The sequence below is a fragment of the Siphateles boraxobius genome, unplaced genomic scaffold, assembly GCF_051911475.1.
Source record: "Siphateles boraxobius isolate OS27281-9 unplaced genomic scaffold, OSU_SipBor_1 96, whole genome shotgun sequence".
Classification (NCBI taxonomy): Eukaryota; Metazoa; Chordata; class Actinopteri; order Cypriniformes; family Leuciscidae; genus Siphateles; species Siphateles boraxobius.
The window spans coordinates 36,661-53,538 of NW_027509226.1; the positions used below are offsets into that span (position 1 = coordinate 36,661).

The following is a 16,878-nucleotide window of genomic DNA, read 5'->3' on the forward strand; positions in this document are numbered from 1 at the left end:
CACTTAATTTGTATTTATTTCCACAGAAAACAAGACTTAATATATTGTGTTATTTTACTCATCTAGTAAACACATCTTGATTTAAGGATTTTTTGATATTTGGACTGAAAACAAGACAAAAATACTCATAATTATGACATAAGTCGAAGTTGTGATGTGAGTCATAATTATGAGATTTAAAAAAAAATTATGACTCATAATTACGACTTTTTAAGACATTAGCAACTTTTTAATCTAAGTGACGTGTTAATTTTAACTTTTTAATCTAATAATTATTTTCATCACTTAAGACAAAAAACATGCTTTTGTAAATCATGATTATGATATAAATCGAAATTATGCTGAAAATTAAGTATAAAATTAAAAAGTTGAAATTCATGACAAAAAAAATCAAAATTGACATGAGATAAAAAAGACGTACTGTCATAATTATATTTTTTGAGCCAATTTACACTTTTAAATCTAATAATTATGACTTTTTAAAATTGACCAAATTTTGATATACCAAAGCATAATTTTCTTATTTTGCAGTAATGGGCTTCCATTCAAAACTTAAACTTTTTCAGTTTTGTTATCATTGTCTGATGAAAGTCTTTGACTGTTATTTAATAAAGTTTTGAGTCACACTTTACAATACGGTTCTATTAGTTAACTAAAATAATTCCTTACTTGATGTTAATGTCTACATTTACATCAATATCTGTCGATAATATTATTTATTGGACCTGAGCTGACGTGAACAGCTGTATTTTTATTAACGGACTGAAAAATGGATAAAACATTAGAAATGAAATATTGTAAGTGATGAACAGGCAGACATTTGTTGATCCATACAATATATTTGATCATGTACAATATGAACCAGTACAGGATGATTGTCTGGAATAAATATCACAGCACACCTCAAAATATTTACAGTATAAACAAACAATATTAAAAACACGTGCAAACAATAAGACGGAGAGGAAAGCAAGTACAGAGCGAGCGATGGGAAGGTTTGGGTCGATGATGTCATTTCTTTCTATGTTACGATGTTTTTAAATGTTGTACAATTTACACAACAAAGTAACACTCATCAAACATTTACTTCCTGGCTGAATCGCCATCAGTGTGTTCAGCACAAACACCTCATTAATATGCAAATCAGGCTCATTAGAGACTGACATATTCATGAGTTTCTCAATCGTCCGATTTCTCATTTTAGCAGTAATTTTGTAATTACTTCAGTGTGTGTGAATAAACGACACTTCAGTGTGGCGGATAAGAGCATAAAACACCTTTTTTTTTTAAACGTCTCGTTTTCCAGCACAAATATCTAAACGTTCAAAAATGTGTAAAAAAAAAGTGAGTTTGTGCTTAAAAAGACAGCGAATATCTCCCAATGGAGTCAGAAAAATGCATAATCTTAATAATCTTGTTTTACTTTGAGTTAAGTTTATTTTTCTGACTCCATTGACAGATATTTGTTCTTGTGTTAATCACAAAGTCACTCCATCATGAAATTGTGACAGTTTTTGGATTATTGCAGTGTTACTATAAAACAGCATCTCTCTCTTCTCTGATGATGTGGGCGGGGCTATAACCTGTCACTCACATGAGATCAGCCAATAGCAAACCACAACCATCCAATCAGTTCCTCACAGACACAATCAAGCCCCGCCCACATGTGTTCTCGTTCCAGAAGCGTTTCACTCGATATACGACACAATAGAGAAGAAGAGACGAGTGAAATCATGACGACTTTAAATCTATTCAGTTATTTTGCTTCTTCTCTAGTAAATGTATCTTGATTTAAGAATGTTTAGATATTTTGTGCTGGAAAACAAGTGTGTATCGAACACTGGACTCAGCGGGAAACAGTTGCAGGAGTTGAATCTTCTCTTCGCTGTCTTCATGAAGTCTTCATTTAAAGATATACAAGTCGACTGTACACACACACACACACACACACACACACACACACACACACACACACTGCAGGAGTTCGGGGCTGTTAGCCTGAGTTCAGATACTCCAACGCCACTTCATAGCAGAACTTGTACTGATCCTGGAGAAAGAGACGAGACGACGTGAGACACACACACACACACACACACACACACACACACACACACACACACACACACACACACACACACACACACACACACACACACACACACACACACACACACTGTTGTTCACTGATACACACACCTCTACATCAACCAAATCAAACAGGAATTATGAATCTGGCTTTATCAAATGTTCAGATTGAGTTCTGTACATGTATGCAAATTAGTGGATATTTAATTAGCTAATGCCTCATTTGCATATCGAAACATACAATTTCAATACTTCAAAAAAAATTTTTGGCAAATCTTAAAAACACTTACAATAAGGTTCATTAGTTAATGTATTAACTAACGTGAACTAACAATGAGCAATACATTTGTTACAGTATTTATTAATCTTTGTTAATGTTAGTTAATAAAAATACAGTCATTCACTGTTTTTTCATGTTAGTTTAAAGTGCATTAACTATAATAACAAGATTTTAATAATGTATTAGTAAATGTTGAAATTAATATTAACAAAGATTAATAAATGCTGTATAAGTGAGGTCATTATTAGCTCATGCTAATGAATGTTAACTAATGAGCTTTATTGTAAAGTGTTAATGTGTTCAGTCGATTGGGGAAAGTGTGTGAAGTCTATTGGTCACATGTTTACTCTATTAGTCACATGTTTACTCTATTGGTCACATGTTTACTCTATTAGTCACATGTTTACTCTATTAGTCACATGTTTACTCTATTAGTCACATGTTTACTCTATTAGTCACATGTTTACTCTATTAGTCACATGTTTACTCTATTAGTCACATCTTTACACTATTAGTCACATGTTTACTCTATTAGTCACATGTTTACACTATTAGTCACATGTTTACTCTATTAGTCACATGTTTACTCTATTAGTCACATGTTTACTCTATTAGTCACATGTTTACTCTATTAGTCACATGTTTACTCTATTAGTCACATGTTTACTCTATTAGTCACATGTTTACACTATTAGTCACATGTTTACTCTATTAGTCACATGTTTACTCTATTAGTCACATGTTTACTCTATTAGTCACATGTTTACTCTATTAGTCACATGTTTACACTATTAGTCACATGTTTACTCTATTAGTCACATGTTTACTCTATTAGTCACATGTTTACTCTATTAGTCACATGTTTACTCTATTAGTCACATGTTTACTCTATTAGTCACATGTTTACACTATTAGTCACATGTTTACTCTATTAGTCACATGTTTACTCTATTAGTCACATGTTTACTCTATTAGTCACATGTTTACACTATTAGTCACATGTTTACTCTATTAGTCACATGTTTACTCTATTAGTCACATGTTTACACTATTAGTCACATGTTTACTCTATTAGTCACATGTTTACTCTATTAGTCACATGTTTACACTATTAGTCACATGTTTACTCTATTAGTCACATGTTTACTCTATTAGTCACATGTTTACACTATTAGTCACATGTTTACACTATTAGTCACATGTTTACTCTATTAGTCACATGTTTACACTATTAGTCACATGTTTACTCTATTAGTCACATGTTTACTCTATTAGTCACATGTTTACTCTATTAGTCACATGTTTACACTATTAGTCACATGTTTACTCTATTAGTCACATGTTTACTCTATTAGTCACATGTTTACACTATTAGTCACATGTTTACTCTATTAGTCACATGTTTACTCTATTAGTCACATGTTTACACTATTAGTCACATGTTTACTCTATTAGTCACATGTTTACTCTATTAGTCACATGTTTACACTATTAGTCACATGTTTACACTATTAGTCACATGTTTACTCTATTAGTCACATGTTTACTCTATTAGTCACATGTTTACTCTATTAGTCACATGTTTACTCTATTAGTCACATGTTTACTCTATTAGTCACATGTTTACACTATTAGTCACATGTTTACTCTATTAGTCACATGTTTACTCTATTAGTCACATGTTTACTCTATTAGTCACATGTTTACTCTATTAGTCACATGTTTACTCTATTAGTCACATGTTTACACTATTAGTCACATGTTTACTCTATTAGTCACATGTTTACTCTATTAGTCACATGTTTACTCTATTAGTCACATGTTTACTCTATTAGTCACATGTTTACACTATTAGTCACATGTTTACTCTATTAGTCACATGTTTACTCTATTAGTCACATGTTTACTCTATTAGTCACATGTTTACTCTATGAGTCACATGTTTACTCTATTAGTCACATGTTTACTCTATTAGTCACATGTTTACTCTATTAGTCACATGTTTACTCTATTAGTCACATGTTTACTCTATTAGTCACATGTTTACTCTATTTGTCACATGTTTACTCTATTAGTCACATGTTTACTCTATTATTCACATGTTTACTCTATTAGTCACATGTTTACACTATTAGTCACATGTTTACTCTATTAGTCACATGTTTACTCTATTAGTCACGTTTACTCTATTAGTCACATGTTTACACTATTAGTCACATGTTTACTCTATTAGTCACATGTTTACTCTATTAGTCACATGTTTACTCTCTTAGTCACATGTTTACTCTATTAGTCACATGTTTACACTATTAGTCACATGTTTACTCTATTAGTCACATGTTTACTCTATTAGTCACATGTTTACACTATTAGTCACATGTTTACTCTATTAGTCACATGTTTACACTATTAGTCACATGTTTACTCTATTAGTCACATGTTTACTCTATTAGTCACATGTTTACTCTATTAGTCACATGTTTACTCTATTAGTCACATGTTTACTCTATTAGTCACATGTTTACTCTCTTAGTCACATGTTTACTCTATTAGTCACATGTTTACACTATTAGTCACATGTTTACTCTATTAGTCACATGTTTACTCTATTAGTCACATGTTTACTCTATTAGTCACATGTTTACTCTATGAGTCACATGTTTACTCTATTAGTCACATGTTTACTCTATTAGTCACATGTTTACTCTATTAGTCACATGTTTACTCTATTTTCATCGGTCTTGCCTTCATCATCACAGTAATATTTTACATTTATGAACCCGATCTCATTAGAGAAGCTTTTTAATGTCCACAAACAGCGACTCTATAGTTCTGAACAATATAGGGGTGTAACAATAATCGTGTCTCAATATCTCGCAATACAAAAATGAAACAATATGTATTGTGGAGAGTTCACCCAGAATAATAATTACTGTGTGTTTTTTTGAGTTTTAGTGTCAGTACTACATTAAACTACTATATAATGTTGAATATTATGTATAATAATTAAATATTTGTGTGTGATGATAATGCCAAATGTCTGATGTTACCTGTAAAAAGTGGCCTATATTATTTTAAATATCTAATAAGTGACAGAGATCAAGCGTATTCGTCTCAAATATCATTGTGTATCATTGTATTGGATCCGTGCGTTCGGTCTTAAAGTGACAGCAGCCTAATAAACCTGCCGTCTGTGTCATTAATGTTCAACGCTATAGTTATCGCTATTACAGCTGGGTTCACAATATTTAAATCAATTCTTATTTTATTGAAACTGTAATTCTTAAATGTAATAGATTGAGCTTTACCAGAAGGTCCACCATGTTGGGCTTGTTGTTGCGCAACGTTTTAACGGCGTGAAACACGTCAACGGATCGCTGGTGTCGAAGCATCTCACTCACGATACTGATGGCACAGAACGTCCCACTGCGACCGCCACCGTTCCTGCACACACACACGCACACACACGCACACACACGCATACACGCACACACACGCACACACACACACACACACACACGCACACACACACATCATTCAAATAAGTGTTTGTGTTTTTGTGGAAAGCAGCACAACTGTTTTCAACACTGATAATAATCATAAATGTTTCTTGAGCATCAAATCATCATATTATAGTGATTTCTGAAGGATCATGTGACACTGAAGACTGGAGTAATGATGCTGAAAACACTTTACTATATATTCACATAGAAAACAGATGATCTACATTACAATAATATTTCACTGTTTTTAATGTATTTTTGATGAGCCTTGGTGAGAAGAGACTTCCTTCAAAAACATTGAAACATCTTAAATATTAAAAACTTGTAGGAACCGCTTGAGTTCAGCAGTTCGAGAGTTAAATCTGGTCTACCTGATCTAACACGGTTTGTGCCGAACTGTGTTTCACACACACATATTAACTTAAACTGTGTTTCACACACATATTAATGTATTACATCCAGAGGTGTTAAAAGTATGGAAGCTTGTTTCCGCCACAGAATGAAAAATAAAAAAGGTAATTGCGACTTTTTATCTCACATTTCTGACTTTTTTTCTCAGAATTGCGTGTTATAAAGTCAGAATTGTGAGATATAAACTATTCTGAGGGGAAAAACGTTTTTTTTCCATAGAATTGGGCTTTATATCTCACAAAATAGGAGAAAATATGTCAGAATTGCGAGATATAAACTCGCAATTATGTGTTATAAAGTCAAAATTGCGTGATATACAGTCGAAATTGTTAGTTTTTTTTCTCGCAATTCTGACTTTATAACACACAACTGAGACTTTATTTCACGCAATTCTGAGAAATAAAGTCACAATTATCTTTTAAAATGCTTTATTCTGTGGCGGAAACAAGCTTCTATTCAAAAGTATTCACATGCATTACTCAGGTAGAAGTATAGATACTAGTGTTTAAAAAGACTTCTGTAGAAGCTGAAGTATCAACTCAAGCTTTTTACTCAAGTAAAAGTGTAAAAGTACTGGTTTCAAAACTATAAAAGTAAAAGTAATGTAAGGAAAAAAAGGCATTAAAGACAAAAGCTCACAGAGGCCTATAGTGCACTACACCAGCTCTTCTAAAGGCCATAATGACTGTAATGTTATATTAAAATGTTAATGTTGAGAAGTTTGGGTTGCACTAGGCATGTTTCAGCCGCATATATGTCCACTGAAAATGAATGCATTTTAGAATAATGCAAATACATTAAAGAAGCATATATGTGTAATACATGTGCGATGGACCGCGTACAAACCAATAGTGTGTCGGAATAAGTTTATACTTCTCGTCCAATCACAATCACATTCACTCTCTCCGGATGGTGCGATTTATCTGGATAGTTTTTTTGTTTCTTTTTGAACGATGACAAGCCGAAATGAAATAGGAATAACGAGGCTATTTTTAAAATGTAAGGAGTAGAAAGTATAAAGACGGCTGACAAATAATTACTCCAGTAAAGTATAAATACCCCAAATTTCTACTTTTCTAAATTTCTGTAAGTAAGGTAACGAAAAATTTGTACTTCGTTACTTGACACCTCTGATTACGACTTTACAATAGCAACAATAACGGAAGTGACTTTGTCGGAAAATATTTTTGTAAAGAAAGTGACACTGGATCAGGAAACCTGTCGCGAAAACTGAAGTCAGATTCAGTTTATATTAATACAGATACACTAGCGCTCAAAAGTTTGGAATAATTATGATTTTATGTTTCTGAGAGTCTCTTCTGCTGTTCAGCTGTTTTCTATGTGAATATATAGTAAAGTGTAATTTATTCCTGTGATCAAAGCTGAATTTTCAGCATCATTACTCCAGTCTTCAGTGTCACATGATCCTTCAGAAATCACTATAATATGAGGATTTGATGCTCAAGAAACATTTATGACTATTATCAATGTTGCAAACATGTAGAACATTTTTTTGTGATGCATTACCATTGATAAATGTGGGGTAAGAAAGAAAAAAATGATTAAAAGTGACATTAAACACATTTATAACGTTAAAACAGATTATATTTCAAATAAATGCTGTTCTTTTGAACTTTCTATTCATCAAAGAATCCTGAACAATAAAATGCATCAGTTTCAACATCGACAAATCCACATACAAAACAGATGTTGAATAATATTTCACTGTTTTTACAATTTTTTTGTAAACAAATAAACAAAAGAGACTTTTCCCCCCCAAAAAAACATTAAAGGTATCTTTGTTTTTTAATAAGTCGTGTAAAATCAGACTTTATGGTGAAGCCATTCAATCTAATAATGGAAATATTTGATATAAATATGTGAATGTAGATCTGAAGTGCAGTGAATGTGTTCGGCCAGTAGATGGCAGTGTTTCTCTTCACATCAGAGGAAGACACTCAAACTCTTCAGATATGAGGAATGACATCACTGATGATGATCATAAAACTCTACAGATATGAGGAATGACATCACTGATGATGATCATCAAACTCTTCAGATATGAGGAATGACATCACTGATGATGATCATAAAACTCTACAGATATGAGGAATGACATCACTGATGATGATCATAAAACTCTACAGATATGAAGAATGACATCACTGATGATCATAAAACTCTTCAGATATGAGGAATGACATCACTGATGATGATCATCAAACTCTTCAGATATGAGGAATGACATCACTGATGATCATAAAACTCTTCAGATATGAGGAATGACATCACTGATGATGATCATCAAACTCTTCAGATATGAGGAATGACATCACTGATGATGATCATCAAACTCTTCAGATATGAGGAATGACATCATTGATGATGATCAAAAAACACTTCAGATATGAGGAATGACATCACTGATGATGATCATAAAACTCTTCAGATATGAAGAATGACATCACTGATGATGATCATCAAACTCTTCAGATATGAGGAATGACATCATTGATGATGATCAAAAAACACTTCAGATATGAAGAATGACATCACTGATGATGATCATAAAACTCTTCAGATATGAGGAATGACATCACTGATGATCATCAAACTCTTCAGATATGAGGAATGACATCACTGATGATGATCATAAAACTCTACAGATATGAGGAATGACATCACTGATGATGATCATAAAACTCTACAGATATGAAGAATGACATCACTGATGATCATAAAACTCTTCAGATATGAGGAATGACATCACTGATGATCATAAAACTCTTCAGATATGAGGAATGACATCACTGATGATGATCATAAAACTCTTCAGATATGAGGAATGACGTCACTGATGATCATCAAACTCTTCAGATATGAGGAATGACATCACTGATGATGATCATCAAACTCTTCAGATATGAGGAATGACGTCACTGATGATCATAAAACTCTTCAGATATGAAGAATGACATCACTGATGATGATCATAAAACTCTTCAGATATGAGGAATGACATCACTGATGATGATCATCAAACTCTTCAGATATGAGGAATGACATCACTGATGATGATCATCAAACTCTTCAGATATGAGGAATGACATCACTGATAATGATCATAAAACTCTTCAGATATGAGGAATGACATCACTGATGATCATAAAACTCTTCAGATATGAGGAATGACATCACTGATGATGATCATCAAACTCTTCAGATATGAGGAATGACATCACTGATGATGATCATCAAACTCTTCAGATATGAGGAATGACATCACTGATGATGATCATAAAACTCTTCAGATATGAGGAATGACATCACTGATGATGATCATCAAACTCTTCAGATATGAGGAATGACATCACTGATGATGATCATCAAACTCTTCAGATATGAGGAATGACATCACTGATGATCATAAAACTCTTCAGATATGAGGAATGACATCACTGATGATGATCATAAAACTCTTCAGATATGAGGAATGACATCACTGATGATGATCATCAAACTCTTCAGATATGAGGAATGACATCACTGATGATGATCATAAAACTCTTCAGATATGAGGAATGACGTCACTGATGATCATCAAACTCTTCAGATATGAGGAATGACATCACTGATGATCATAAAACTCTTCAGATATGAAGAATGACATCACTGATGATGATCATCAAACTCTTCAGATATGAGGAATGACATCACTGATGATCATAAAACTCTTCAGATATGAGGAATAACATCACTGATGATGATCATAAAACTCTTCAGATATGAGGAATGACATCACTGATGATGATCATCAAACTCTTCAGATATGAGGAATGACGTCACTGATGATCATAAAACTCTTCAGATATGAAGAATGACATCACTGATGATGATCATAAAACTCTTCAGATATGAGGAATGACATCACTGATGATCATCAAACTCTTCAGATATGAGGAATGACATCACTGATGATGATCATAAAACTCTTCAGATATGAGGAATGACATCACTGATGATGATCATCAAACTCTTCAGATATGAGGAATGACATCACTGATGATGATCATCAAACTCTTCAGATATGAGGAATGACATCACTGATAATGATCATAAAACTCTTCAGATATGAGGAATGACATCACTGATGATCATAAAACTCTTCAGATATGAGGAATGACATCACTGATGATGATCATCAAACTCTTCAGATATGAGGAATGACATCACTGATGATGATCATCAAACTCTTCAGATATGAGGAATGACATCACTGATGATGATCATAAAACTCTTCAGATATGAGGAATGACATCACTGATGATCATAAAACTCTTCAGATATGAGGAATGACATCACTGATGATGATCATCAAACTCTTCAGATATGAGGAATGACATCACTGATGATCATAAAACTCTTCAGATATGAGGAATGACATCACTGATGATGATCATAAAACTCTTCAGATATGAGGAATGACATCACTGATGATGATCATCAAACTCTTCAGATATGAGGAATGACATCACTGATGATGATCATAAAACTCTTCAGATATGAGGAATGACGTCACTGATGATCATCAAACTCTTCAGATATGAGGAATGACATCACTGATGATCATAAAACTCTTCAGATATGAAGAATGACATCACTGATGATGATCATCAAACTCTTCAGATATGAGGAATGACATCACTGATGATCATAAAACTCTTCAGATATGAGGAATAACATCACTGATGATGATCATAAAACTCTTCAGATATGAGGAATGACATCACTGATGATGATCATCAAACTCTTCAGATATGAGGAATGACGTCACTGATGATCATAAAACTCTTCAGATATGAAGAATGACATCACTGATGATGATCATAAAACTCTTCAGATATGAGGAATGACATCACTGATGATCATCAAACTCTTCAGATATGAGGAATGACATCACTGATGATGATCATAAAACTCTTCAGATATGAGGAATGACATCACTGATGATGATCATAAAACTCTTCAGATATGAGGAATGACATCACTGATGATGATCATAAAACTCTTCAGATATGAGGAATGACATCACTGATGATCATCAAACTCTTCAGATATGAGGAATGACATCACTGATGATGATCATAAAACTCTTCAGATATGAGGAATGACATCACTGATGATGATCATCAAACTCTTCAGATATGAAGAATGACATCACTGATGATGATCATCAAACTCTTCAGATATGAGGAATGACATCACTGATGATGATCATAAAACTCTTCAGATATGAGGAATGACATCACTGATGATGATCATCAAACTCTTCAGATATGAGGAATGACATCACTGATGATGATCATCAAACTCTTCAGATATGAGGAATGACATCACTGATGATCATCAAACTCTTCAGATATGAGGAATGACATCACTGATGATCATAAAACTCTTCAGATATGAGAAATGACATCACTGATGATCATAAAACTCTTCAGATATGAGGAATGACATCACTGATGATGATCATCAAACTCTTCAGATATGAAGAATGACATCACTGATGATCATAAAACTCTTCAGATATGAGGAATGACATCACTGATGATGATCATAAAACTCTTCAGATATGAAGAATGACATCACTGATGATCATAAAACTCTACAGATATGAGGAATGACATCACTGATGATGATCATAAAACTCTACAGATATGAGAAATGACATCACTGATGATCATAAAACTCTTCAGATATGAGGAATGACATCACTGATGATGATCATCAAACTCTTCAGATATGAAGAATGACATCACTGATGATCATAAAACTCTACAGATATGAGGAATGACATCACTGATGATGATCATAAAACTCTTCAGATATGAGGAATGACATCACTGATGATGATCATCAAACTCTTCAGATATGAGGAATGACATCACTGATGATCATCAAACTCTTCAGATATGAGGAATGACATCACTGATGATCATAAAACTCTTCAGATATGAGAAATGACATCACTGATGATCATAAAACTCTTCAGATATGAGGAATGACATCACTGATGATGATCATCAAACTCTTCAGATATGAAGAATGACATCACTGATGATGATCATAAAACTCTTCAGATATGAGGAATGACATCACTGATGATGATCATAAACTCTTCAGATATGAGGAATGACATCACTGATGATGATCATAAAACTCTTCAGATATGAAGAATGACATCACTGATGATGATCATCAAACTCTTCAGATATGAAGAATGACATCACTGATGATGATCATCAAACTCTTCAGATAAGAGGAATGACATCACTGATGATGATCATAAAACTCTTCAGATATGAGGAATGACATCACTGATGATGATCATAAACTCTTCAGATATGAGGAATGACATCACTGATGATGATCATAAAACTCTTCAGATATGAAGAATGACATCACTGATGATCATAAAACTCTTCAGATATGAGGAATGACATCACTGATGATGATCATCAAACTCTTCAGATATGAGGAATGACATCACTGATGATGATCATAAACTCTTCAGATATGAAGAATGACATCACTGATGATGATCATAAAACTCTTCAGATATGAAGAATGACATCACTGATGATGATCATCAAACTCTTCAGATATGAGGAATGACATCACTGATGATGATCATCAAACTCTTCAGATATGAGGAATGACATCACTGATGATGATCATAAAACTCTTCAGATATGAAGAATGACATCACTGATGATGATCATAAAACTCTTCAGATATGAGGAATGACATCACTGATGATGATCATCAAACTCTTCAGATATGAAGAATGACATCACTGATGATGATCATAAAACTCTTCAGATATGAAGAATGACATCACTGATGATGATCATAAAACTCTTCAGATATGAGGAATGACATCACTGATGATGATCATCAAACTCTTCAGATATGAAGAATGACATCACTGATGATGATCATCAAACTCTTCAGATAAGAGGAATGACATCACTGATGATGATCATCAAACTCTTCAGATATGAGGAATGACATCATTGATGATGATCATAAAACTCTTCAGATATGAGGAATGACATCACTGATGATGATCATAAAACTCTTCAGATATGAGGAATGACATCACTGATGATGATCATCAAACTCTTCAGATATGAAGAATGACATCACTGATGATGATCATCAAACTCTTCAGATATGAGGAATGACATCACTGATGATGATCATAAAACTCTTCAGATATGAAGAATGACATCACTGATGATGATCATAAAACTCTTCAGATATGAGGAATGACATCACTGATGATGATCATCAAACTCTTCAGATATGAAGAATGACATCACTGATGATGATCATAAAACTCTTCAGATATGAAGAATGACATCACTGATGATGATCATAAAACTCTTCAGATATGAGGAATGACATCACTGATGATGATCATCAAACTCTTCAGATATGAAGAATGACATCACTGATGATGATCATCAAACTCTTCAGATAAGAGGAATGACATCACTGATGATGATCATAAAACTCTTCAGATATGAGGAATGACATCACTGATGATGATCATAAACTCTTCAGATATGAGGAATGACATCACTGATGATGATCATAAAACTCTTCAGATATGAAGAATGACATCACTGATGATCATAAAACTCTTCAGATATGAGGAATGACATCACTGATGATGATCATCAAACTCTTCAGATATGAGGAATGACATCACTGATGATGATCATAAACTCTTCAGATATGAAGAATGACATCACTGATGATGATCCTCAAACTCTTCAGATATGAAGAATGACATCACTGATGATGATCATCAAACTCTTCAGATATGAAGAATGACATCACTGATGATGATCATCAAACTCTTCAGATATGAAGAATGACATCACTGATGATGATCATCAAACTCTTCAGATATGAGGAATGACATCACTGATGATGATCATAAAACTCTTCAGATATGAGGAATGACATCACTGATGATGATCATAAAACTCTTCAGATATGAGGAATGACATCACTGATGATCATCAAACTCTTCAGATATGAAGAATGACATCACTGATGATCATAAAACTCTTCAGATATGAGGAATAACATCACTGATGATGATCATAAAACTCTTCAGATATGAGGAATGACATCACTGATGATGATCATCAAACTCTTCAGATATGAAGAATGACATCACTGATGATCATCAAACTCTTCAGATATGAGGAATGACATCACTGATGATGATCATAAAACTCTTCAGATATGAGGAATGACATCACTGATGATCATAAAACTCTTCAGATATGAAGAATGACATCACTGATGATCATAAAACTCTTCAGATATGAAGAATGACATCACTGATGATCATAAAACTCTTCAGATATGAAGAATGACATCACTGATGATCATAAAACTCTTCAGATATGAAGAATGACATCACTGATGATCATAAAACTCTTCAGATATGAAGAATGACATCACTGATGATGATCATAAAACTCTTCAGATATGAAGAATGACATCACTGATGATCATAAAACTCTTCAGATATGAGGAATGACATCACTGATGATCATAAAACTCTTCAGATATGAAGAATGACATCACTGATGATGATCATCAAACTCTTCAGATATGAGGAATGACATCACTGATGATCATAAAACTCTTCAGATATGAGGAATGACATCACTGATGATGATCATAAAACTCTTCAGATATGAAGAATGACATCACTGATGATCATAAAACTCTTCAGATATGAGGAATGACATCACTGATGATGATCATAAAACTCTTCAGATATGAGGAATGACATCACTGATGATCATAAAACTCTTCAGATATGAAGAATGACATCACTGATGATCATAAAACTCTTCAGATATGAAGAATGACATCACTGATGATCATAAAACTCTTCAGATATGAAGAATGACATCACTGATGATCATAAAACTCTTCAGATATGAAGAATGACATCACTGATGATGATCATCAAACTCTTCAGATATGAGGAATGACATCACTGATGATGATCATCAAACTCTTCAGATATGAGGAATGACATCACTGATGATGATCATCAAACTCTTCAGATATGAGGAATGACATCACTGATGATCATAAAACTCTTCAGATATGAGGAATGACATCACTGATGATCATAAAACTCTTCAGATATGAAGAATGACATCACTGATGATCATAAAACTCTTCAGATATGAAGAATGACATCACTGATGATCATAAAACTCTTCAGATATGAGGAATGACGTCACTAATGATCATCAAACTCTTCAGATATGAGGAATGACATCACTGATGATGATCATAAAACTCTTCAGATATGAAGAATGACATCACTGATGATGATCATAAAACTCTTCAGATATGAAGAATGACATCACTGATGATCATAAAACTCTTCAGATATGAAGAATGACATCACTGATGATGATCATAAAACTCTTCAGATATGAAGAATGACATCACTGATGATCATAAAACTCTTCAGATATGAGGAATGACATCACTGATGATCATAAAACTCTTCAGATATGAAGAATGACATCACTGATGATCATAAAACTCTTCAGATATGAAGAATGACATCACTGATGATCATAAAACTCTTCAGATATGAGGAATGACGTCACTAATGATCATCAAACTCTTCAGATAAGAGGAATGACATCACTGATGATGATCATAAAACTCTTCAGATATGAGGAATGACGTCACTAATGATCATCAAACTCTTCAGATATGAGGAATGACATCACTGATGATCATAAAACTCTTCAGATATGAGGAATGACATCACTGATGATGATCATAAAACTTCAGATATGAGGAATGACATCACTGATGATGATCATAAAATCTTCAGATATGAGGAATGACGTCACTGATGATCATTGAGCAGTTTCACTGCTGCGAACAGAGAGGATCATGGGGGATTGTGTTCGACACACTTGTGTTTTCATGAGTCGAGTCTCCTTTATTTCACGATTTCTACAGATGTTTCACAGAAGCTTCACAGTAATAAACTGGTAAATATCAGAATTAATGATGAAAAACGTTTTTGAATAGTTTCAAATCTGAATTTGCAGAAATATAAACAGAATCAACGATGCAAACTTCATCAAATTCAGATTCAGCTTTAAAACAGCTGTACAGAAGATCATGGAGTTATTATTTAGTTCTCATCTGAGAGTGTTAAAATCAGTGCAGTCTTTTATTAATCAGGAGTAAAAGTTTAGCTCATGTTTAAATACTTGAGTTTGCTCGACCTTCCTCAGGCTTACAGCCCATTAAATCATAAAAGTATAAAGTGAAAGTAAATTATTATAAAATAAAATTAAACAGAATAAAACTAATTAAATCATGAGCATGTACAAAAATTAAAAAAATGCTTTCTAAAATGAATTAAATCATAAAATTGTAATAAATAAATATTAAAAAAAAAAAACTTGAGTAGATGTGTGTGGGATTTTGGTTTTTCTAGTTTATATTATTATATCATATTTATAT

The 16,878-nt window shown here is 33.1% G+C and overlaps 1 protein-coding gene across 1 annotated transcript in view; it reads right to left on the reverse strand.

The window, feature by feature from the left end:
• Nucleotides 1-736: 736 nt before the first annotated feature.
• LOC143733302 (receptor-type tyrosine-protein phosphatase mu-like) overlaps nt 737-16,878 on the reverse strand; it is a 325,940-nt gene continuing 309,798 nt past the window's right edge. Inside the window, exons 33-34 of the mRNA XM_077224964.1 lie at nt 5,674-5,809; nt 737-2,047 (exon numbers count right to left, since the gene is read on the reverse strand). Of these exons, the coding sequence (XP_077081079.1) occupies nt 1,994-2,047; nt 5,674-5,809 (190 nt within the window). The 3' untranslated portion in view covers nt 737-1,993. The remainder of the gene's footprint in view (nt 2,048-5,673; nt 5,810-16,878) is intronic.